The 26,772-nt window shown below is 40.4% G+C and overlaps 1 protein-coding gene and 1 pseudogene across 3 annotated transcripts in view; one reads left to right on the top strand and one right to left on the bottom strand.

The window, feature by feature from the left end:
* The window catches only part of U2SURP (U2 snRNP associated SURP domain containing), a 46,026-nt gene extending 32,432 nt beyond the window's left edge, over positions 1 to 13,594 (bottom strand). For all 3 annotated transcript variants that reach the window (XM_061167797.1, XM_061167799.1, XM_061167798.1), the window contains exons 1-4: positions 13,394 to 13,594; positions 4,498 to 4,542; positions 3,047 to 3,178; positions 950 to 1,048 (exon numbers count right to left, since the gene is read on the bottom strand). In XM_061167797.1, coding sequence (XP_061023780.1) covers positions 950 to 1,048; positions 3,047 to 3,178; positions 4,498 to 4,542; positions 13,394 to 13,438 — 321 coding nt within the window. In that variant the 5' untranslated portion in view covers positions 13,439 to 13,594. The remainder of the gene's footprint in view (positions 1 to 949; positions 1,049 to 3,046; positions 3,179 to 4,497; positions 4,543 to 13,393) is intronic.
* A 10,397-nt stretch (positions 13,595 to 23,991) lies between these two features.
* On the top strand, positions 23,992 to 26,457 carry LOC133074124 (heterogeneous nuclear ribonucleoprotein Q-like; annotated as a pseudogene).
* The last annotated feature ends 315 nt before the right edge of the window (positions 26,458 to 26,772 follow it).

Below are 26,772 nucleotides of genomic sequence, written 5' to 3'. Positions count from 1 at the left end.
AAACTGAGGAAAAAGCACTGTACCTTGTGTCACACCCAAGTGTTAAAATAAACTTAAACAGGAATTTCTAAAAACAGATATCCTTCTAAGAGAAATACTGGTTTAGATATAAGCAGACAGTGCACAAAAATAAACACAAGAAAAGTTGTTCAATCTTACTTATAAGAGAAATGCAAATTTAAAACTACTTTGAGATTCCATTTTTCACCTACCAGATTGGCAAAACGCCTTCAAAAAATCCTGTTGGCAAAGCTATGGGGAAACAACCTCTCAAACACTGCTTATAGGGATGCAAGATGGACCTGCCCATATAGACAGCGATTTAACACCATTTAGCATAACTATAATTATACATGTACCATTCAATGCAGTAATCTCACTTATAGGAATATATCCTAAAAGTATACTAGAGTAAACCCAAATGCAAAACACTACCCTGACTGCACTACTGGAAACAACAAAAGACCAAAACATTAATTCCCTCAATAGGGATTCCAGCAAATGTAGAATTTTAGTAAATAACTATCGCATATCTATATAGCTTCAAAAAAGAACAAGCAACGCTTCAACATACTTGCAGTGATCTCTGAGAGACAATGTTAAGTGAAAAAAGCAAAGTGAAGGAAAGGGTACTGTATTAAGCAAAATACTGTTCACCTAAAAAAAGGCAGGCACAACATACATTTATACACACTTGCTTACACAAGAAGAATAGAGCAGAAAATAATCAAAACTGTCACACAGAAGAGAGGAAATGATGGAGGGGAAAGGCATAAAGCTGGACTTCACTGAATATATCCTGTGTTATAGACTTAACTTGGGGTAGGAGCTGAGAATACCCTGGAAATCAAGAATCTTTGAAAAACATTTCTCTACTGTCCATACACTTAAAGCCTCCTTAGATACATCTGACTGACAAAGATAACTAAAAATACATTCTGAGCATTACCTTCTTCTTTAATTCTTCTTGCTCCTTCTTACTCAAAGTTCGCTTAGCTGTACTCATTTTTCCAATACTGAATGCTTTAAGTTTGTTTTCTAGAAGAGGCTGTGAAAAGGTAAAAAGCATACACCTTTACATACACATTCACAATGTTTCCTATAATTCTTCTAACTCAATGTTACCTATAACCTTGAGGTTATTAACAAGTTAATTGAGTTAGTAACATACAAAAGTTATTTTTAAATAAAAATAAAACACAAAGAGACACTAAGGCTTACAATACATTCAAACTTGTTGGCAAGAAGAATAAAAGCACTTGAGGAGGGAAAGTATACATGTTTCTGGGTAAAATAAGCACTGATAGAAAACAGACTTTCAAATACAGAGGAAGAGCATGTATTTCCATGGTTGAAAAGCAGGAATTATTACCATCTACAACTCCCAATTCCGGTGCAAAAATCACATCACTTCCTTTTATAACTCAGCAAATTACTCCATTCTTCATCAATAAAAATGATATTTATGAACATAATTTCATTTTCATTGTTGGGAAAATACCACATACCATGTTCTAGGTTTCAGTAAGTATGCAGTTACCAATTAATTTTGAATGAGAAACAGTAATTTTAACGAAGTCTTCATTTATGTAAGTTAGAAGCAATTTCCTTCTGAAATATGGTGTGAATAAACTGTAGACTCTTAATTATTCTGTCATTCATTTGAATGTTAATTTTGATTCATAAAATTTTAAAAGAGAGGAATGTTTATTAAATACAGCCTAAATATTAACCTGCAATTGAAATCTGAATATTCCTCTTTCATCTACCAAAATGAGACTTACTTATAAGACTATCAGTCCCCTGGTTACTAAACAGGCTTGCTCTTGGTGAGACACATAATGGAAAGGTAATACTGCAATACCTTAAAGTTACATTTAAACCCTCTGAAAAGATAAAAGCAGTTCTTAACTCAAAAGTCACTACTGGTTTCATGAACAGATTTCAAAGTGAATTTTTTCCCAAAATAGATAGGAAAATGTTTGGCCATCATTCAGCACCTTTGGTTTCAACTCTTTGGTTTAAACAAATGGTAAAATTACACATAAACTCAATGAAAAACAAATTTTTACAAAACAAAATTTTTGTCCTCAATTTTATTTATATCTTAGGAGCTAAATTTAGACACCTAAGAAAGAAATGGTTAAGGAAATCATGGAATATTTACTCAAAAAATATAATGATTCATTAAAAAGTCTGCTTATAGAATTTTTCCTAGAAATAAAAAAAATTAGACCTGAGAGTCTTTAAAATGTGTTCCTATAAAATAGACCTCAATGAAGTAAATATATATTTATGCTTACAAATACTAAACAAGAAAAATAAAGTGTTATCAATGTCAACACTGGCTGGTAATAACTGTTTTATTGTATTTTCCGAATTTAACCATGACAAGAAAACATTATTTGAAATTTTAAAAAGACTAAAAGAGTACAAGAGTATTTTGCAGATACATGCAATATATCTCCTCTGGGTGCCTGGGTGGCCCTGGGCCCTGCACTGACCAGCAGAGTGAATAGCACCTGCTCCTGTTTGCTTCCCAGGGTGAGATTACACATAAGCTCCCTGAGGACAAGAGTGTTTTGGGAATTCCCTGGAGGTTCAGTGGTCAGGATATTGTGCTTCCACTGCAGGGGGCAGAGGTTTGATCCCTGATCAGGGAACTAAGATCCTGGATGCCACATGACATAGCCAAAAAGGGAAAAGTGTTTTAAACATTTGTGTATTTCCAGTGACTGGCCTCTGGCACTTGGTTCAGTAAAGGTTTGGCCTGAGGGGCAAATAATAAACCGAATAGCCTTTTTACATACAATCACTCCTTGGCTTTTTTAAATAAAATTTTTAAATGAAACATTATCTTACACATGACTTAAAATACATTCCCTTAGATCAGTTTATTTACTGTTAACCCAAAGAGAATAATGAATGCTATTTTCAAATAGTACAAAATGAAACAAATACAAAACCAAGACACTTTAACTACCAAATTCAATTAAGGACACATCCAAATCATTAATTATCCTTTCTAACCTTTATCAATACTTACCCTTGAGATATTCTGATGAGGAGAATCTGAAACATTTTCACGGGCACTCTCATTCCTATAATTATGTTTTCTTGGGCTCTTAGGTCGAGTCCGACTTGGCATATCACTATCTGAGGGTCCAGATGCATCCATCTTCAAGAAAAGGAAAATAAGTTCTTAAGAATCAAACAAGTTGTACTGAAACTAGAAACAACCCAAACATTCCAATACAGACAAACTTCATTATATATTATCAAAATATATCACTACTGACCCCTTAATCTCATCCCTTAATACTATAACTGATTTCATCAGAAAAGTTCTTAAATAAAGAAAGTTTTCAATAACTCTAATTTGGACTTGAAAGTTCAAATTTTATTATCACTAAACAGATTGCTGTCTTCTTTGAAGGAACAGGTACCTTTCTTTCACTTTAAAGAAAATGTCCACCAAACACCCAAGTCTGATTAACCAGCTTGTGAATCAGTTGTACCTTCAGGTAAAAATAGCACTCAATGAGAAATGGAACCAGTTTTATTTCACAACTTAATCCCACAAGCACTTTTCCTTAAGACAAATACCACATTTTGGCAGGTAGAAGTGCCTCTCATTTCATCATTCAGAACCCATACATAAGGACAAGATTTAATATTAATCCTTTTTACTGTCTAATCAAGAGAGTTCTTAAGTGAAACTAGCTTATTTTTACTGTGCCCAGTGGAGAAGAATATGACAACTACCAGAACATTTTGGCGACACTGCCTTGATTTGTGCTGAGGTGCCAACAGTTTACCCATCAACTGCTTTATGTCATTAGTGCAAGTGTCAACACAGTGAAGGCAAATGATGTCTTAGTATTATTACAAAAGAACTCTGAATTCAGACTCCCTGAAAAATTCTCAGTGACCACACTCTTATAGCACTGAAGACCACACTTCTATAGCACTGCTATAATAACACATGGTAATGTTCAAATATTATTCAAAATGTCAAAAAGCTTTAAACCAAACATCTAGGCCCACCAACAAAGAAACCAGCTTAATAATTATACCTCCCGCATGGAACGTTAAGATGTCATTAGAAAGACTAGATTAGAGTTACAGCCGTTGACATGCAGGGATTTCCAAAAGGTGTACTGTGCAGTGTGAAAAGAATTGTGTATAAACGCAAAACTTGTTTAAGAGATATGTAAACACACACACGTATATATGCACAAAATTTTACAAGCACAATAAAAAAAGGAAATATACATATTTTGTTTCTAATATGGTTTAAAGGGCCAACTTATGTGAATAATAGAACAGAAAAAAGAACACAAAACATCTAGCAAAAAAGGTTAAACAAAATAGGCACATACAATGCAATCATATTTATTTATCAAGTAAAATCATAAGGGATATATCAAGTAGGGATCTACACAATAAGAAATTAAATTTTAAGGAAAAAAGACAAAGACTGGCTCTTATACTCACATGGACATCTGAAGATCCAGATGAATGAACATCTGATGATCTGGTCTGTAAGTATTAAAAATAAAAATCAACATTTAAATAATGAGAAAAAGTATCATGCTAACAAAGTATTTTTCATGTTATACAGACTTACTAACATTTCCAAATTAAGAGCAATTTTTTCTCAGCTCATAAAATCAAAGGCAATCTGACTTACAGAAAAAAAAATTGTGATCCAAAATAAATGGGCCAGTCAAGTTCAGTCCTCAAATAATAGTGCTTTTTAATAAGGCCAACTGTTAAAATTTCATCTTTTAAGTTGATCTACAATTTCAGATTACACATAGTGTATAACAAATTTGATTTTTCACTATGCATCTAAGGATGAAAAAGCCAAACTATAAAACAAAATAATGTGAGATATCTTTCTGAAATTTTTACTTGGAGGCCCAGAATTTAACTGTCACTGAGTCATTTTTATTTTTCAAGGTATTGCATAGTAAGATTTTACTTACTTTACATATATTTAAGTATTAAAAGTGAAATCAAGAAACTTGAGATCACAATTATCTCACTTGAGTACTCGATTTCAAAAACAAGGCACAACACATTGATTTTTAAGAGAACTGAAGATTTGTATGATGCAGAAAAGAGCAAACAAGATTCCTATGGGTCCACACAGTACTTTTTTACACACATATCTTGTAGTAACATAAGGCTCCGAACAGCTGATCAGATTTTCATACTGAATCAATTTCCTCCTCCACTGTACTGGACTGAGGCACAACCAGCCCAAGACAACCAAGCACTGAGCCACTTCCCATCTCCATTCTTTCTACCCACCTTTTTTTGGTCCCCAACTTTTATTGTGTCTCTCCTATTTCACTTCCTTCTCCCTGCTAACCTTTCCTAAAAGGCAAGATATATGGGAGGAATTTTTTTTATATTTAAATTTAACCCTGCGAAACATACTTTGAATCACAGTTTGAAATGTGCCTATTTGCAGACACTTAAAAATCCAAGAATAAATAACTCCTCTTAAAAAAGAAAAAAAGTTCAGTCAAGAGACTGAATTGAACAGGAAAAAACATCCAGTTGCTCTTTGTTAACCCGCTAGGTAGCAAAAAATAACACCCTAGTCATAATAGCAAGAAAAAACATAAAACACCTGGAAACCAACTAAAGAAATAACTCACTATTAAGACAAAGTCAACTATACTTAAATTTATTTTTGTATTTAATGCAATTTCATTCCACAGCTCAAAATCCTAAAGAGAAGTCTCTGCAAGGGGACAAGGGGATTTGCCAAAGATAATCCTGAAGTTTGTCCAGAAGAATACACATGAAAGAGCAGCTACGAAAGTGCTGACCTTTGTTCTTTGTGCCGCCACACCCAAATCATCATTTCTAGGACTTAAACATAATAGCACAGCGTAGGACAATGCATCAGCTGGTTAACCCAAGATGGCACTGGATAGTATTGACTGCAAACCAAACATTTTCCACTGATGAGCAGCTGCAGTTACAGAGCACTCGGAATAAAACTTTTTTAGGCTTGAGGAGAGTTAAAGAGATGCAGAGTAGTGAAAGGAATAACTAACTTCTTGAGCTAATGGTGCAGGTAAACAGTAACTGTAACACTACTTTTGAAGCCATGTCTCTGCCTCTACTTAACCTGGAATGGTACTATATTATTCGTCTTGGGTCTGGGTTTTATGTCTTTGCTGAAGAACACCAAATTAGTGATGTTTAATGAGCTTCCGAAGTGCACAGTACAATTCCTCATCCAAGTGAAAAGACCCAAAAGCAAGAAACAAAAGGGGTAAGGGAGGTTTGAGGCAATAAAGAAGCAGACACAAGAAAAATTTATCTCAAGATAGAGAAAGCAGACATGTAATACAAATGTGGGGAAGGACAGCAAAAAAAATTAAAAAAAAAAAAAAAATCATTCTGAAGGCTGCTGAGGAGAGAGATGAAACCAACTAAACTTCAGAGTAAAACTTTTTCTGACTGCTCCTACCTTTACTTCAATTGAAAAACCCCCACACCTGAGTTTTTCAAATTACCAAGCTACCTACAGAAACACTGCTCCGGCGTTTCCACTCTGCCTGATCTGTTCTCCTATCCCATTTGTCTCCTTCCTGCTCATACCCTCTGAAGCATCAACTCACATCTCTGCAAGCTGAACAATCACTCCCAAAGGAAGTATATCAACACTTCTATTGTACTTCCGAAATGAACCCCGATTTCTTGTTTTCAACCTTGGTGCTTCTCCTGGGTTCCAATATGTTCTTAAACAACTTCCTGGACATCTTCACCTGAATGTCTCCAAGTTCCTCAAATCCAGTATGTATAAAATTCGTCCCAAACCGGCTTCTCCTGTTGACCTTATTTCTGTCACTGAATGCTAATTTTCAGTCATAATCTGGAAGCAGTAACATGTTAAGAGCAGATTCTGGAATCAGACTTCCTGTTTTTAGCATTTAGCAGCTTTGAAACCTCAGTTCTTTCATCTATAAAGCTGACTGTGGTGTTGTGAAGGACAAAGACAGGTGAAGCATTAAGAACAGCACTGGGCCCGTAAAAGTGAGCGTTAGCCAGCAGCATTATACCAGGGTCATCCTCGACTCCTTCCTCATCCCCCGTAATAAACTGAGTCACATTCTGTTTATCCCACCTCTACTAAAACTCTTCTCCAGGACCCTTTTTTCTAAAGATACTACTATGGTTCAGATCTTCCCTTTATTCAACCCATTTACTGGCAACCACTTACTGGTAGTGTGTCATGCATTAGAAATATAAAGTAAAATAAGACATAGCTCTTGCCCTTAGGAGCTAATAAAAGAGATGAGTAAAACAGTGTGGCTACACTACAAGAGCATAGAGGACAAGTGAATCTCAGTGGGAGTGGAGACGTTAGAAATGCTTCCCAGAGAGTGTCTGAGGTGAGATTTTTGGAGCAATTTTAATATTTATCAACAGCACTGCAAAAATCTTTATTTTCCTCACTCCCAAATTCTTCTTAAACTGTCTCCAGTATAGTTTTCCTAAAGGTCTTTCTTGTCTTGAATTTTCCATGACTCTCTTATTCCATAGGTTTCAAAGCCTCCACAATTTAGCTCAAACTAACCTTTCCATCTCTGAAACTTTTATTTCCTATGCAAGAGCCTAATAAATTGGCTAAATGAGACCATTTAGCAATCCATTTCCAAGTGATTTTTATTTTACTTCACCCATCTCTTTTGATACCTGTGTCTACCCTTCAAAACTCTGCTCATCGTTCTAAAGACTCAATTAAAAGCCTCCATTCCTGAAGCCTCCCTCAACCCCACCCTCCATTCAGCTGTCATTTCTTTCTCTAAACTTTTAGATGCTTTGGATGGCTCTGCCTTGAACTATTATACATTGACTCTCTTCCACTAGACACCATGCTCCCCAAAACTGAACTGTCATCTTATTTAATGTTTTATTCCTCAGACTTAAACACAAGATCTGCCAAGTGACACAGTCCCAATACACTTGCTGATTCAACTGGTTGGAACAAGTACCTACCCAACAAAATTACATTCCATACTATTAATATATACTAAGCTGCCCACTCACCAACAAGGAGCAGCTACCTAGCTGAATACCACTCTCCAACACAAACCAAAGTCCACCTCTCAAAAAAAACTTCATAAACTCACTGAGACAAGCACTATTTAATAATGTTAAATAACAAGCCTGAAACTATCCTTAAAATTACATCCAAAATACACAAAAAATTTTAAGTACATTATGAATGATCTGCCTTTAATCTAAAACGAGGAAAAATCTAGTGAAAAAACACTGACTGCTCAAGGAAGAGACATCTAACAGTACCAAACAGCCTCAAGTGCTATTGGCAAATGCATCTTCCTTTAAAAAAAAAAATTATTTCTGCAAAATATCCAGCAAGTGGCTGATACGCAATAAGCTGTTAAAGCTACTTAGTATAAGAGGCAAATTATTTACAATATTAGTATTTTTGAGTTTAATATCCTGTAGGAAGTTTTTTGCTTGTTTCTCCAAAAATGAGGCTCTTTATAAAAAGGAATAGAGAGGCAGAAGTCTTCAACTTGCATGGCAAACGAACGTTTTTGTTGATTTATTTTCCAGGAAAAACAAAGCTTCAGGAATAAAAAAATCAGTTCAGTCCAATAAGACAGACATTTTAAAAACGCGTATCAGTAGTCATATTCAAGAACCAACGCTACAAATACTAAAATTTCTAAAAAGCACCAATCAAGAAAACAAAAGCTCCTAATTACTCTCTCCACCTCAAAACAGCCTTCCACATGGAAAACTGATCACCTTATATTTTAAGATAAGATGTTTACCTCACAGTTTCAATCATATCATAATGAAGACTCAGTTTAAAACTGGCAAACAACAGAGGCTAATTTCTCAAGGTTTGTATTTTGTTTGAAGTTTTTGGTCATATTTAATTGTTATATATCTTTAGGTGCCACCAAAAAAAGTACACAGGCAATAATACATACCTAATGATCACAAGCTATGAATGGATCTTCATCATGTATTATTTCACGCAAGTGAAATATTTTCACTAATCAGCAATCAACATACTGATAGTTCCCACACCAATTTAGAACTGAGCATCCAAGGAAGCCAGCAGCATTTTATACCTTGCTCATTTACCTCTCTAACCCAAGCTTTGACAATATGAGAAAAAAACAAAGTACTGTAAGAGTAAAGTAACAGGGCGCACAACTCCACTATACTTGCAGAATCACCAGCACAGCAGATGCAGAGGAAATGAGGATATCACATTCTCTTCATATCCCCATTGTGCCAAGCAAACCACTCTTAAATTCAAAATTTTTATGAACTGATTTTTATAAACTAAATTCTAAGGAAATATGCTTAATATTTTTCTAAGCAAACAATTATAGACGCTTTGTCTCTCCTCCCAAAATCAAAGCTACTACATGGCACCAAGACCCCACTCCCCCAAAGCACTATTTTAGTCTGGTGACACAGGAATAAATGCACAGGAAATTCTTAGCTAATTCCTAAAACCTTTGCCAGGCTTTAAAATGTAAATACAGTAAAATTCCACAGAAAACAAAGGACATGTCTTCATTAGGACAACTACACACAAAGGTTAAAACATTTGACTATACACCCTTAATGGAATTTTTAAAGCTAAAAGAAACTGCGCTGCTGCTGCTCAGTTGCTCAATCGCATCCAACTGTGCCACCTTATGGACTGTAGCCCACCAGACTCCTCAGTCCACGGGATTCTCCAGGCAAAAATACTGGAGTGGACTGCCATTTCCTCCTCCAGGGGATCTTTTCAACCCAGGGATCAAACCTGCATCTCTTGTGTCTCCTGCATTGGCAGGAGGATTCTTTACCACCAGCTCCACCTGGGAAGTCCAAAAGAAACTGTAGAGAATATCTAATTTAATCTCTTTATTTTGTAATTAAGACAGGTCAAATAATTTCGTCACTGTCAATAGCAAAAATTCCTGTCACACATTTTTAAAATTTATTTTACTGAGGTATAACTGACATACAACACTGCATTAATTTCAGGTTTACAACATGATTCATTATTTGTATGTTGTTGTTTAGTTGCTATAAGTCATGTTCAACTCTTTTTGACCTCCTCTGTCCATGAGATTCTCCAGGAAATAATACTGGAGTGGGTTGCCATTTCCTCCTCCAGGGAATCTTCCCGCATTCCCCAAGTCTCCCGCATTGGCAGGTGAATTCTTTACCACTGAGCCACCAGGGAAGCCTCAGTATTTGTATACACTGCAAAAAGATCACCACAGTAAGTCTAGTTAATAGCCATTATCAAACACAGTTACAAGAGTTTTTTTTCCTTCCTGTGATGAGAACTTTCAAGATCTACTCTGTCAGCAGCTTTTAACTTAAAACTTAAGTTAATACTTAAAACTGTTAACTATGGGCTTCCCCGGTGGTTCGGTGGTAAAGAATCCTCCTGCTAATACAGGAGATGCAAGAGATCAGGGTTCATTCAATCCCTGAGTGGGGAAGATCTCCCGGAGAAGGGCATGGCAACCTCCTGCAGTATTCTTGCCTGGACAATCCCACAGACAGAGGCGCCTGGTGGGCTACAGTCCATGGGGTCGCACAGAGACAGAACTGAGATAGCATGCACACGGTGTTAACTACAGTTGCCATGCTGTACATTACATCTTCCTGTATATTTTTAAATTAGCATTTTTCTCAGAGTCTAGAAATATGATTGACAAGCCCATATCAACAGGAGTTTATGACCAAAGAATGAACATGAAACTGAAAAATCTGTCCACTCCATCTGTGCGGTAGAATAGGTCACTCATCTGCTCTCTCCAGAGGAAGGGAAATCAAACCAGAGATCAAAGGCTAGAAATCCCAAATACTGCAATATTAAACCAAAATGATCTTATACTCTCTCCAATAAATTCTAGACCTGAGTTAGAAATAAAAAGCAGCATTATGATAACTGATGACAGATTCTAAATCTCAGGTTTAGAATTTATCCTGACATTTTGAAAAGTACTTTTTGTTTCCTCTAAGAACAAAAGGGGAGAGGAAAGTGAGTTTTTTAATGTACGTTATAGATATTCACTTATTTAATTCTTACATCCATCCTGTAGAAATGAGATTACATCCATATTACAAACAAGGAAATTTAAGGCTGAAAAAGTTAAGCAATCTGCCTTGATAGCACAAAAGATTTATTATCAAGTCAGGATTTGAATCCAATTATCTTGTTAGCAAAATTCATAATCTCTCTACTATAACATGCACCCTCCCTATTAATGGAGCAAATCACGTCAAGTCCTGAGATATTTTAATGACATCGGTAGAAAATCTCTTAACAGCATCAACTGATGATAATCTAAAGCAATACAGGGGACTTCCCTGGCATTCCAGTGGTTAACACTTCACCTTCCAATAATGCAGGGGGTGAGGGTTCCATCCCTGGTCAGGGAGTTAAGATCCCACATGCCTCACGGTCAAAAAAACAAAATATGAAACAAAAACAATATTGTAAACAATTCAATAAAGACTTTTAACATGGTCCACATTAAAAAAAGAGAAAAACTTTAAAAAGCAATATAAACTGAAAAGATTACTGGAAGATCTAACAATTTACTTATAGAGAATAGCCACACACAACCATGAGAAGTACTATTAGAGAAGGAAGCCTGAACATACACATTAAAATGTTTTCAATGTATCCAAAACCTCAAATAGAAGATACTTAAAATATTACTTTGAAAAACAAAAATAATGAAGCTTATGCCGTGAATTTTATGGATGCACTAGCTTTCCTGCCCAGGTGGCGCTAGTGGTAAAGAACCCACCTGCAATGAAGGAGACACAAGGGAGGCGGATTCGATCCCTGTGTCGGTAAGATCCCCTGGAGGAGAAAATGGCAACCCACTCCAGTATTATGTCCTGGAGAATCCCACAGACAGAGGAGCCTGGCGGGCTACGGTCCATAGGATCGCAGAGAGTCTGAAGCGACTCAGCACGCACTTAGCTTTCCTAACAGTACCTTAAGAGTAAGCAGGCCTGGGCTGGTTTTGTCAGAGTCGGCTGAGGAAGTGGGAAATCATGTACTCAACTATTTCCCTCCTCACCAAGGGAAAAGGTATTCGGGAGGCAACAAACAGCAAGAAATAAACGCCGCATGTAAAGTAGCCAAAACTAGCCCTCTACCATAGTTTCTACACAACTGAAGAATCTCTGGAAAATCCATTACCGATAACGAACTAATTAGAAACACCATTCACCAAACGGCATAAAGATTACAATTTAACAGAAACTGAGGAAGCAAGTATATAACAGGTTGCGTTTCCTGGAACAAACTGAACATCAGACATGCTCCGTCTACTGTAAACGTAACTTCTTAAAAACATACTTGCAATCATACACACACCTAAGATGTAACAGTCCTTAGAACCTTTAAGTATTATACAACTTCTCGGATCAGCATCAAAAAGCCTAACAACTACTTCGGGCAGGACCTATTACTTTTAATACCGTGTTGGAGATGAGAAATTCAAAGCAAAAAGCAGATTAAAGGACCCGTCCAAGATGGCAACTTAGAACCTGATGCTAATCACAACCTAACTAACGCTAAACTACTTTCACAGCTCAGTAGTTTCCACAATACATGCACACGGTTCCCTGTAAACTCTAAAGCAATTAACTAATCTTAGGTGGCTTCCGAGTCTATGGAAGTTCTCTTTCCAGAAGATGCGGAAGATCCGGAGTCCTGGGAAATAAGCCCTCCAAATATACTTCCTCTTACGTGAGGTAAAACCACGTGTAGAGCGTAGCGTTAACCTTGGCGATGCATCACCGCAAAGGGGAACTCCACTTCCCACCCCGCGTCCCTTCACTATTGGTCCTCCCCTCACAACTGATGGCCCTAAAGATTATTTATTCCCCGGAGGACGTGAGGGAAACCGGGGTAGGCCGGAAGCGTGTGAGATCCAAAACCAAAGAGCCGAGGAAAGGGAGGCAGACACTTAAGCTCGGGGAAGCGATTCCCGCCTCTCCTAGGCTCCGCCGGGCGGCCTGAAGAGCGCAACAAGCTGAAATACCCCGGTGCGTTTTCCGGATTTAAGACTTTAATCTAAATCCCTGATTTCACTCCAGTGCTAAGCTCGGGCCAAAATTCTCACGCCACCGGCCCTGGCCCCCCCAGTCTCGAGCCGAATCCAGGCTGGGACTAAGGGAAGACACCAGGCCTCTCAACCTGCGCACCACAGTCCGTCTGCGCCCCGGCCTACCGTCGCGACCAGAACACGGACCCCGACCCCAATCTCCTCCCGCTGGCCAGAAGCGTCTATAGTCCCCAGACGACAGTGACAGAGCCACTGACTTAAGAAGTCCTCTAAGAAATTACCTTTGAACTGGCCTTTTGAGAGCCGCCTGGCGTTTTGTCCGCCATCTTGAGCCTTGCCCCTCCTTCGGCGGCGGCAGCAGCACGGGCGAGTCGAGCACCGAAAGGCTGGATCACAGCGGAGCCCGCCAGAGGCGCCTGCAAGGCTGAATAGTCGACCGCCGACTTGAGGAAATCAAGGAGAGCGGCTCCACGTGACTTCCGGTGTTGAGTATTTCCTGGGCCCGCCCACTGAATATTTGGGGGCGTGTCCGTGGCGGGTTTTGTTGTAGGGCCGGAGAATTTAGTGAATCTTTGTACTACCTTTCCGGGCCGGTTGTTACTTCTCTCCTTTTCCAACCCCAAAAGGTGCTGGGCGGGGAAGGAAAGACTTGTTAAAGAAGAAATGAAGGGTCAGCGGGGGAGGAGCTTTTACTTCAACTCAGAAAATAAATCTGGAGCCGACGGGGAGGTGGAGGGGGCGGGGCTGGGTTTGTCCGGCTCTCCTGGGATGCAGATGGTATCTGTGCTACCTCTGGCCCTCACGCCGTGCTTGGGGAAGGCAAACTTACAGTCTGTTCAAGTTACTTTTAAAGAGAGTGGTGTCCGGAAGCAGAGGAGGGGAGTCTTTGACCCAACCTGAGACTCCGGCAGTGGAGTTTTGGGTTAGACTATTCGGGTCAAAACCGGGACTTGCAGAGAGAGGGTGAATGAAAGGAAAATTATAAATAGACGGTGTTCTAAATCTAGCATCATGTAAGTTGTCATTTTAAAAGTTACATTTTACGGTTTGATATTGTTTTCGTTTCTAATCACAAATGGAGGGGAGCACCTAAGTTCTTAATAGGATCTGTAGTCCAAGAGGGAAAGCTTGCTTGAGAAGGTAATTGCTGAGCCAAACCAGGCAAGGAAAACTGAAGTGACAGTCCAGGCAGAGGGAGTCGTGGAAATAAAAGTCTGGTGGCGTGAATCAGGACAGCCCTGTTGTGCAGTCACGTTTTACTAGACCTGGAGAAGTGGATGGGAGCAAGCGAGCCCTGAGGTAACCAGTGTGCTTAGGGAGTTAGAATTCTATTCCAAGGACGAAGAGCATCCTTCAACAGAGTTAAGTAGGGCTGTGATGTGGTCAGATTTTTTTAAAGTTATAAAATATTGTTCTGAGCACTTGGGGAAGAGAGGAAGAAGGGTTCATGCCTTCCTGAATTCATTTATTCAAAATATTTTTGAGCCCCGTATTGTGTATAAAGGGCTTTACTTGTGACTCAGACGGTAAAGAATCTGCCTGCAATGTAGGCGACCCAGGTTGGATCCCTGGGTCAGGAAGATCCCCTGGAGAAGGGAATGGCAACCACTCCAGTATTCTTGCCTGGAGAATTCCGTGGACAGAGGATCCTAGCAGGCTACAGTCCATGGGGTCGCAAAGAGTCGGACATGACTGAGCGACTCACACACACTTACCTATTTATTGTGTGTAAAAGCCTGCACGAAGTGTTCAGAGGCTTACACAGATGACTAAAACATTATCTTCATATAATTTAAGATTTAATGAGGAATAGAGGGGAGAAGGGAACAGCAAAGTGACATTGTAGAATTCAACCAATGCTGCAAGGAAAGATCACTAGCTGTGGGAACTCGGAAAGAATTAATTCTGAAGGTGGGGATGGGGTAAAGAGATGGAGGTTTCAGAGAGAAGGAAGCATTTAAGCCAACTCTGAAGAAGAAGGAGAATTTTGTTTGCTGGATGGTGTTGGGGGAGAGAGAGGGGAGGTTGGAGTGGTGGTGATCTGACACATGGAAAGGCTAGCAGTCCTGTGTGCCAAGCCCTGAGGAATCAGCAAGCTAGGTAGGGCTCCTGTTCTGTGTGAGCAGATGGGGGTAGAACAAGTAGTAAACAAATAAGCAAAAAAAAAAAAAAAAGAAATGGTCAGAAAGTAACAAGTGCGAAATATCTTTTATGTAAGTTTGGCCATCATGGACTATCTTTATATATTTAATTTTTAATTATTTTTTTTTTTGGCTGTGCTGGGTCTTCCTTGCAGGGGTTTTTCTCTAGTTCCTGTGCTCAGGTTTCTCATTGCAGTGGCCTCTGTTGCAAAACACAGGCTCTAGGGCAGTCAGGCTTCTGTAGCTGTGGCACCTGGGCTGAGTAGTCGCGGTTCCTGGGCTCTCAAGCACAGGCTCGGTAGTTGTGGCAGGTGGGATCTTCCTGGATCAGGGAGCCAAATGGTGTCTCCTCCATTGGCAGGCAAACTTCACCACTGAGCCACCCGGGAAGCTCCATTGCGAAATACTGAAGTAGAATGGTGGTTTGCAACCTCCAGTCCTACTGAATTTAATTTCAAGCCCAGATATTTTTAATTCTAGACTTCTCACCCTCACCCCACCCTCATCGTGGCCTCCAATTGAAGGTTAATCAGTTTTTTTTTTAATATTCTTAAGGGAGATAGACTTTCTCCAGGAAGACTTAACAGACCTCCCTCCCCCACCAAGCCTAAGGAAGAGACTCTGCTTCTGTTTCCATGGGAACCTGTTTCCCACTCAAGCTACTCATCACATTAGATCTTAATTGTCTGTTTACAATCTAGGATTAGAAAGTGAAATCATCAGCTGAGATGAAGGGAGAAGTGTGGGCTTGTCCCTGCCTAGTCATGTTCTGGCAATACTTCAGGTCGACTTTGTCACTATGAAGTAAATACGTACATGCTTTTCACTTAAACCCCTGAAGTCCTATTTCACATTAAAATCACCTTTATTAAATGTTGGGGCTTCCCTGGTGGCTCAGCTGTAAAGAATCCGCCTGCAGTGCGGGAGACCTGGGTTCAGTCCCTGGGTTGGGAAGATCTGGAGAAGGGAACAGCCACCCCCTCCAATATTCTGGCCTGGAGAATTCCACGGACTGTATAGTCCTGGGGTCACAAAGAGTCGGAAACGACTGAGCGACTTTCACTTCACCTACTTTATTAAATGTTTACTCCTAAAGACTTAAAGGAACATAGACTTCTCTCTTTCTCATACAGTAAAGCCCCAAAGGAAGTCAAACATGTGACCTGACTAGAAATTAAACATAAGCCTTCATTAAGACCTAATTAAGTACACTCTTAAAAACTCAAAAGCATGATTAACAACAGTTTTCCTTCAAACATACAAGTCTTAAAATTATGGCCCATTTACTCAAACTGCAAATGAAGGAGGATGAGATATCATACATATAAATACAAACATGTTTATAGATGTAATAGAAATTGTTAATTAGATCCACAGTTATTACTAAGTGACTACACATAAATAGTAAGAAAATTATATAATTTACTGCAATTAGTATTTTCACAGTCACACTAAAACCATGCTATTCTTGCTGATGTGTCGGTTCTCTACTCTTACACCTGTTTTTAAGGGTTCTCCCTGCAGCTACATTTGACAGAGACTATAAAGTAGTGCCAGATGCAGTTCACAGAGGTGCTGTGTTTGGCTCAAGCAGGAAGGGTTTTTTCTTTGAATTTTGAGCATGCTTTAATAGGAAACTTGACTTTTTTCTACTCAAGATTTCCAGTTTTTCTTGAAAAACTGGCAAGTCTGGGAACAATCTAGTGGGAGGGAGCAACATGGGACTCTGGGGTCACCCGGCCTTCACCACACTCAATGGACAAATGCCCCACACAGGCCTGCTTGTAGGCCTATGCATTTTCGAACTTCTCATGTCCAGTGGTAAGTCTCAGCCGAGGTGATAATCAAAACATTTAGCAGAGCTTTCCTGGGTTCAGTGGTAAAGAATCTGCCTGCCAATACAGAAGACATGGGTTCTATCTGTGGTCCAGAAAGATCTCACATGCCACGTGAGCCACAACTAAACCTGGGAGCCACAAATACATAGCGTGTGCTCTGGAACCCAGGAGCTGCAACTCCTGAAGCCTTCACGCCCTAGAACCTGTACTCTGCAAGGAGAGAAGCCCCTGAAGTGAGAAACCTGCACATGACAGCTAGAGAAATGCCCAAGCATCAATGAAGACCCAGCACAGTCAAAAATAAATATTTTTAAAAATTAAAAAAAATAAATTCAGCTGAAACACACAAAACAACTCAAAGAAAATGGACATACAGAGAAGAGGAGGAAAAAAAGATAATATTCTGTGGTTAACCCTCAGGAAGAGGGAAAAAAAAAATTAAACAGTCAGTCCCCCAGCACCGAGGTGAACTGACTTACCCATTAGATTTAGAAGGCTAAGTGCCTAGGGCCAGTATATTTTTAAGGGCCTCCCCAAATGTTTTGGGCTTCCCTGGTGGCTCAGTTGGTAAAGAGTCTGCCTGCAATGCGGGAGACCTGGTTTGATCCCTGAGTTGGGAAGATCCCATGGAGAAGGGAACGGCTACCCACTTCAGTCAGTGTTCTGGCCTGGAGAATTCCATGGACTGTATAGCCCATGGGGTCACAAAGAGTCGAACACGACTGAGCGACTTTTGTACACACACAAGTTTTAATTTCTTTTAAGCCCAAGGGAGAGAAAAAGGTGAAGTGGAGAGGCTGAAACAAAAGCATTTCACAATATACACAGTGAAAGATAGAGACCTTACCAGGGCTTCCCCGGTGGCTCAGTGGTAAAGAATGTGCCTACCTATACAGGAGACTTGGGTTCAATCCTTAGTCCAGGAAAATTCCACATGCCGAGGAGCAGCTAAGCCTGAGGGACAGAACTATTCAGCCGGCGCTCTGGAGTCCAAGCGAGGCAACTACTGAAGCCCACGTGCTCTAGAGCCTGTGCTCCAGAAGAAGAAAAGCCCCCACAATGAGAAGCCTGTGCCCCACAGCTAGAGTAACCCCTATACTCCCCGGCTAGAAAAAAGCACACTCAGCAACGAAGACCCAGCACAGCCCTAAATAAATAAATATAATTTAATTAGAATTATTTGTTTAAATGACTGCCCCAAAGCTAACATCTTCTCTCTTGTGCCAGTGGACTGCTCCTACCTATTTGGTGGCACTTAGAGAATTTTTAAGCAGCTTCTTTCTGCTCTTTAGGCTTCAGGGTATAGGCTGGTGGAAGGACAATCCTATCCTTGTGTTCATTTGGCAGTTGTTGAATTTCTAGCATCTGCCAGGCTCTGCAGAAAGAAAATAAGGAGGGAGGAAGGGAGAGCTAAAAATCCGACTTAGCTTTTCTTCTGAGAGAGCCTAGCCACTTCTAGGAGTAGTCAGATAACAGCTTCCAAAGTGGGTGTGGTCTGTGTGAAATGGAAGATTCTTTGTGATTAACCTGATTGCCTGTCCCCACTGCTCCCCTCCTCCTACCTCCCCATCCCATCCCACCACCCCACCCCATCCCACAAGGCTAGCCTGACAAGTAAGATTTCAGTGACAATAACAGCTTCTCCCATTTCTCCACTCCTGTACCAAAAGAAATGTACTTATTGATGCTATCTAAAATTCCTTTGACAATAGTGATTAGCAGTGGAATTTTTTAAAAACAAACATCTCTTTTTAGCATTTTATTTTTTAACTTTCTTGGCTGTGCTGTGCAGCATGCAGCATGTAGGATCTTAGTTCCCCAAAGTGTGAAAGTGAAAGTCGCTCAGTCCTGTCCAACTCTTTGCTACCCCATGGACTGTATAGTCCATGGAATTCTCCAGGCCAGAATACTGGAGTGGGTAGCCTTTCCCTTCTCCAGGGGATCTTCCCAAACCAGGGATCGAACCCAGGTCTCCTGCATTGCAGGCAGATTCTTTACCAACTGAGCCACAAGGGAAGCCCTTAGTTCCCCAACCAGGGATCAAATCTACACCCTTGCATTGGAAGTTTGAAGATTCAACCACTGGACCACCAGGGAAGTCCCTAGAAGTGGAATTTTTTTTAAACTACAATGCCCAAGATGTAGAGAGGTAAGAGGTATATAAAAATGGGGTCCAAAAAACATATAACCCAAGAATAGGCTGGTGACATGTTGAAGATCATAAAATGGTTATTTTAGCTATGATCCTGAGAAGATTACCCTTCAGTTCAGTTCAGTTCAGTCGCTCAGTCGTGTCTGATTCTTTGCGACCCCATGAATCACAGCACGCCAGGCCTCCCTGTCCATCACCAACTCCTGGAGTTTACTCAAACTCATGCCCATCAAGTTGGTGATGCCATCCAGCATCCCCTTCTCCTCCTGCCCCCAATCCCTCCCAGCATCAGGGTCTTTTCCAATGAGTCAACTCTTTGCATGAGGTGGCCAAAGTACTGGAGTTTCAGCTTCAGCATCAGTCCTTCCAATGAACACCCAGGACTGATCTCCTTTAGGATGGACTGGTTGGATCTCCTTGTAGTCCAAGGGACTCCTACTATGTAGCAATTATTGTTTCAATGAGATAGTAAAACCTAGGATAATCCAGAGGAGTATTATGGAAATGGGTATTCCTGAGTCTGTGTGTGTATGTGTGTGTGTGTGTGTGTGTGTGTGCGTGTATGAGACAAAAGAGGACTGAAAGTGCTTAGGGGCAAGTCAGACAAGGAGCAGAGGGCATCATCTCCTAGGGAGAACTCACTTCCCATATCCTGGCAGTCCAAAGGTGAGTTTGGCTTGGCCCACCAGGTAATATAAAGGCTAGGTGGAGAATGAAGTTATGGAGACAAAATAGAACAAGACTATTTCTCTGATCAATTTCATTTAGTTGCCAATAACAGAAACCCAGCTGCTGTGATCTTAAGCACATAAGACTATTTTCACAGTGCTATCATGGTCAGTCTTTCTCTTAAGGAACACGGCATACCTTTCTTCTTTTTCAAGTTTTGTTCTGTTTCCTTCATGTTGACTTTTCACGTTTCTTGTTACCCTAATTCTTAGTTGCTTTTAAGTTTTTTCTGTCGTTACTGCAAATAGGATATTTTTCCATTATTGATTCATGTCCTAGGTAATTTTATATATTGATTACTATGCATGAATGTTGTACCCACCACTTTTCTGGATTCCTTTATTATTTGTATAGTTTTTCACTTTTTCTTTGGGGCATCTCATTTGCAAATAACTATGAGTTTATCTCCCCTTGTCCTACTTTTCTCCCTATCTTTTGTTTTTCTCTTGTGTAATGACATTAGCCAGTGAATCTAGAATAACATTAAGTAAGAGTGGTACTAGTGGATATCCCAGAATTGTTCCTGACTTTAATGAGAATGCTTTTAGCGTTCTTCTAAAGATGAGGCTGACTTTGGGGTTGTAAGTTGAATTATTAATTAATATGTATTAATTATATATTAAATTTTTAGTCAACCATGGAACTGAAAATGCAGAATTTTAAATTCTCATAGAAGACTTGGGGACCCTGAGGATATGCCAAAGATCAGACAACCTTATTACAGAAACACTGTTACAGTCTTGTGTTAAAAACACCAGGACACCTCCATGACTTGGGAAAATAAGTGAACAGAGTAGAAATGTCCTTCTCTGTGCACCAGGGAGAAGTGGGCAGATTAAAAGGAAGACAGAAGTCTATATCAGCTTCCTGTTACTGCCGGAAGTTACCTCAAAGTTAGCAGCTTATAGCAACACGAATGTATTATCTTCTACTTCTGAAGTCAGAAGTCTAAAATGTGGCGGCAGGCCTGTGTTCATTTTTGAGGTTCAATAGTCATTGAATGGGTGCATGTGCTTACTCTGTTCTAGGCATGACAGATGCAGCAGTGAACAAATCAGACTAAAACTTCAGACTCTTTGCTTATTGTACTTGTTGTGACACACCTGTCTCCTTTATGTCTCCGAGAGGAGAATCCATTTCCTTGCATTTTTCCAGTCTCTAGAGTTCACCTACATTGCCTGACTTGTGGCCTCCTCTCCATCTTCAAAGCCAATAGCTTAGCAACCTCTCTCCTCTCTGACATCTGTTTCCATCTTTACAGTCTTCTCTCCAACTCTGCCACCTCCCTCTTGCAAGGATCCTTGTGGTTACATTGGGCCCACCCCAACAATCTGCCATCTCAAAAGCCTTAAATTAATCACATCCACAAAAGATCCACAGTTTCTGGGAATCAGAATGTGGACATCTTCAGAGGGCTATTATTCAGTCTACCATAGAATCTAAAATGAACTTTCTGTGTTTGTATTTTGTCCCTGGCTGACAGGCACAGATTTGATCCTACCAGAAAACTGACATGGTCCCAATAAATACAGTCTTCTTGAAGCAGTTGAGTTCTGAAATTGTTCCTGGGGAATTAAATGGGCTGAAGGTGTGGTTCCAGTGAAATAGGATGTGACAGATCTCTGTTGTCAAAGGACTTACAGGGCATAATGGAGACAGGTGTGTCACAACAAGTATAACAAGCGAAGAGTCTGAAGTTTTAGTCTGATTTGTTCACTGCTGCATCTGTCATGCCTAGAACAGAAAAAGCACATGCAGGCATTCAATGACTCTTTGCTGATGAAAAAAATCCACAGCAGAGGTGGTTTTTTAGGAACATATAGGCTTGGTACTGCATAAAAGGAGTCAGGGAAGACCTCATTAAAGAATCTACAGAACTTTCAGGGTATCTGTCCTACTCTTAAAAGGTCACCTCTGGGGCTAACTGCTAGGAGTTACTAGAGGCTCTCAGAGAGCAGGATGGAGACCTTAGCACAGTCCTGTCTCAATTTAAGAAAATGCAAATTTTGCTAATTTTAAGCAGACCGAAAAGTCTCCCATCCTGTGGAGATTTTGAAATAATACAAATCTCCTTCCTCAATCTAAAAAATTCTTTTTGAGAATTGTGTAATTTTGGGAGTTTCCTGTTGGTCTAGTGGTTAGGATTCAGCACTTTCACTGCAGAGGCCTGGGTTCAATCCCTGGTCGGGGAACTGAGATTCGTGCAAGCCACACAGAATACTCACCTCTCCAACTCCGCCCCCAACCCCTGCCAAAAAGTGTGTAATTTCTACAGACAGGCTCAATGGACTGCAAACATCACTTACTATTGTGCCACATGGTGGCACTGCTGCATCTAGTAAATAAAAACATCCACTATCCTTCGTTAGGAAGATCACCCGGAGAAGGAAATGGCAACCCACTCCAATATTCTTGCCTGGAGAATACCATGGAGAGAGGAGCCTGGTGGGCTACAGTCTACAGGGTGGCAAAGAGTCGGTCACGACTGAGCACACACACACACACACACACACACACACTCTCTCTCTCACACTATTCTTCATAGGTGTTCTGTGAACATACATGGAACTTCTCTGAGTGGTCTTGGTGCTCAATTAAAAATCCTCCTAACATCCTGTCACTATCAACCAAGCTTTCATTGAACAAGTGTGCTAGCTTTGGTGCTGAAAAAAATATATGTGCTAACAAAATGTAGCGGGGGAAGTTAAACGTGACAAAACCATGGTATTCTGTGATGTTCATCAAGTGGGGAGGAGCTCACAAAATCTAAGAGAGAACAAAAATCTATTAGAGATGACATTAGAGGTAATATCTTTTCAGTCCAACTTGTCCTGCTTCTCAAGGAGGGCAGGAATGGGGCTGAATCCTAGCCCCTGTTACTGTGCCTGGCACCTATAGGCAAACAATGAACATTTATTGAATAAGTGAACATGGAAGATGGTACCTCATGCTCTCAAATATATATCCTCTTGCCCTACACAGAGACGAACAAAAAAGTTGCTGACACCAAATTCCAAAATCTCAGCTGAGAGTCTCTTAGTATTCCAACTCAAGTTAGCTGCTCAGTCTTGGTCTAGGCAGCTGCATCCAGGGAAATAGAGCCGCATGATACACATGGCTCCCAGAGGCTTACAGTGGGATGAATGAAGTCTTCAGGTCAAGGTCGGAACAGAGAGCCAAAACTAACTGCAGAGTATATGAATAATTGATCTTAGACATATACACAATTATTTTTTTCAGATGTTTGGAGATGCAACAGTGATTGATAGGATACAGTTTGATTTATTGTGGAAAAATACACATAACATGCAATTTGCCATGTTAACCATTTTCAGTGTACAGCTTAGTGGCACTAAATACAATCATACTGTTGTACAAACTCACACCACCATCCATCTCCAGAATTTCTTCATCTTCCCAAACAGAAACTATGCCCATTCAACACTAACTTCCCACCTCTCCTTCCCCCAGCCCCAGAAAGCTACCATTCTATTTTATGTGTCTATAAATTTTTTAAATTAGTTATTAATTTATTTTTGGTTGCACTGGGTCTTCGTTGCCTTGCATGGGCTTTCTTTAGTTGTGAAGAGCTGGGGCTACTCTCTAGCCTCAGTGTGTGGGCTTCTCATTGCAGTGGCTTCTCTTGTTGCAGAGCCCAGCTCTATCCTCTAGGGAGTGTAGACTCAGTAGTTAGGGTACACGGGCTTAGTTGCTCACAGCATGTGGAATCTTCCCAGACCAGGGGCCGAACCTTTGTCACCTGCATTGGTAGGCAGATGATTCTCATCCACTATAGCACCAGGGGAGTCTTATCTCTCTAAAGCTGACTACTCTAAATATCTCATAGAAGTGAAATCATATGGCGTTGGTCCCTTCATGACTGGCTTATTTCACTTAGCATATCTTCTGTGCTATAGCTATGATGTGGCATGTGTCAGAATTTCCTTCCTTTTTAAGGCTGAATAATAGTCCCTTGTATGTCTATAGCACAATTTATCTGTTCATCCATTGATAAACATATGGGTTACTTCCAGCTTTTGGCTATTGTGAATGATGCTGCTATGAACACTGTCAGAGCGTTCCTGAGTTCACAACAGCTCCTTGTCAGTATCCCTGATCTCACTCAGCAGTCTGCAAAGTGCACCTACTATCAAGTGGGATCAGCAGGAAGACTGGCAGTGTGGGTGCCCTCATGTTTGACATCTTTTTGAATCTTAGGAGTGTGTTCAGAGGAAAGCAATCAGTGTGGCGGCACATCTGGAAATCAGCTCCTGGGAAGAAGGAATGAATAAAGTCATTGGCCTGGAGCAGAGCAGACTGAAGGAAGCTAAGGGAGCCATCTACAAGGAGCAAAGACTTTTCCCCTATCAGGTTTCTGATTTCAACTCAATATATGAAATACTTTTTAACCTCTAGAGCTGTTTACTGATGGAATAATCTACCTTAATAGAATAAGTATTCCCCTATGAAAACAGAGAGAAGTTGATTGTAGAAGGGATTCCAGAACTTGGAAGAGAATTGGAGGAGAGCTGTATCTGGGTTCTAAGATTTCTTGACCCCAACATTCCCTGTCTTTCTAATGCTTGAAACATCCATAGAAAAGACCAAAATGGCCAGAAAGTATAACGTTTCCAAAGTAAATAATTATTCAGTATAAACTCGACTTGATATTCATGAATGCCATGTCCTCAAATGAGGCTGAAATCTAAGAAATTAACTGCTGAGTGACCCACACAAATATCAGACAGGGAGGTGTTACTTAAGATTGTGGTGACAAGAGCCAGAAATGATCAGCAGGTGCACTGTGGCCTAAACTCAAGAGTCCTTAATCTTGTTTACATATTATATTAGGACAATACCCCGGTAAATCCAAATCAAATTATCCAATGTTCTACTGTTAGTTACTAAAAATTAATGACTCCAATTTGTTTCTCTTATTAGACTTTGATTTTTAGTTTTTCTCCTACGATTTCCCTTTTGTTCATTAAAACTTGTGAACAATGCCTTAAGAAGCTGTGGAGAAGTAGACAATTCCTCTGCTTTGGGGTTGGGATGGCCATTTGGCCATAGTTATCAAAATGTGAAGGGAACATACCCTTTGACCCAGCAATTCCACTTGTAGGAGTATATTTCCCTCCATATGAGAAATCACTGCAGTAAAGAATATGTGCAGGGCTTCCCTGGTGGTCCAGTGGTTAAGAATCTGCCTTGCAGTGCATGGGAAATGCAGGTTTGATCTTTGGTTCCTTTGATCCTTGGTCTCAGAAGATCCCACATGCCTTGGAGCAGCTAAGCCCATGCTCCACAATAAGAGAAGCCACTGCAATAAGCCCACACACCCCAGCTAGAAAGTGGCTGCTGGTTGCCACAGCTGGAGCTAGCCAGCACTCAGCAATGAAGACCAGATGACAAGAAAAAAAACAGAGGCTTTTGTTTCCTTGAATATGAAGATCACAAAACAGCTGCCCAGGCAAGACGTAGGTTAATGAGTGGTAAAGTCAAGGTCTGGGGAAATGTTGGAACTGTTGAATGGGCTGATCCTATAGAAGATCCCGATCCTGAGGTTATGGCAAAGGTAAAAGTGCTGTTTGTATGCAACCTGGCTAATACTGTAACAAAAGAGATTTTAGAAAAGGCATTTAGTTAGTTTGGGAAACTGGAACGAGTGAAGAAATTAAAAGATTATGCTTTCATTCATTTTAATGAACGAGATGGTGCTGTCAAGGCTATGGAAGAAATGAATGGCAAAGACTTGGAAGGAGAAAATATTGAAATTGTTTTTGCTAAGCCACCAGATCAGAAAAGGAAAGAAAGAAAAGCTCAGAGGCAAGCTGCAAAGAATCAAATGTATGATGATTACTACTATTATGGTCCACCTCATATGCCCCCTCCAGGCCGAGGGCGTGGAGGTAGAGGTGGTTATGGATACCCTCCCGATTATTATGGATATGAAGATTATTACGATTACTATGGCTATGACTACCATAACCACCGAGGTGGCTATGAAGACCCTTACTACGGCTACAAAGATTTCCAGGTCGGCGCTAGAGGAAGGGGTGGTAGAGCAGCGAGGGGGGCTGCTCTGTCCCGAGCCCGCGGGGCTGCTTCTCCCCACGGCAGAGCCGCTTACTCTCAGAGAGGATGCCCCAGATCAGCTAGAGGCGCTCGTGGTGCGAGAGGATGTGCCCAGCAACAAAGAGGCCGCGGGGGAAAAGGGGTCGAGGCCCGTCCTGACCTGTTACAATGAAGACTGACTTGCTATGTGGGATTACACCAGAAGCTTGCAGTGGAGTAATGGTAAGGAAATCAAGCAACCTTAAATATCTCGGCTGTATAGGAGCATATTCTATTGCAGAAGACCTTCCTATGAAGATCATGGAATCAAATACAGGACATTGAACTAATACTTGGACTTTGATATGAATTTCTTTAACAATTTTCTCTGCAGTGCAAGTTATTAAACTAAAGCTACTCTATTTTCCAAATGTGTTCCAACAGAAATTCTTCATAACTTCTAGCATGGTATCTTAATAAAGAATAAAGTTCTTCTCTTTAAAAAAAAAAACAAAAAACTTTGGTTTCCTTCTTATCCTTCTTGAGTTTTCTAGCTCTTGTCACCTATTTGCTCGGATGAAGTCAGCTGCCACGCTCTGAGGAGCCCAGTGGAGAGGCCCATGAGGCAAGAAGCTGAGGGAGGCCTCAAGCGAAAAACCAGTGAAGAAATGAGGCCATCAGTCTAACAGCCTGTGAGGAACTAAATCCTGCCAGCAAAGCCTTGAGGGAACTTGACAGCAGATAGT

The sequence above is a fragment of the Dama dama genome, chromosome 19 (genome assembly GCF_033118175.1).
Source record: "Dama dama isolate Ldn47 chromosome 19, ASM3311817v1, whole genome shotgun sequence".
Classification (NCBI taxonomy): domain Eukaryota; kingdom Metazoa; phylum Chordata; class Mammalia; order Artiodactyla; family Cervidae; genus Dama; species Dama dama.
This window is presented reverse-complemented; position numbering and strand designations above follow the sequence as displayed.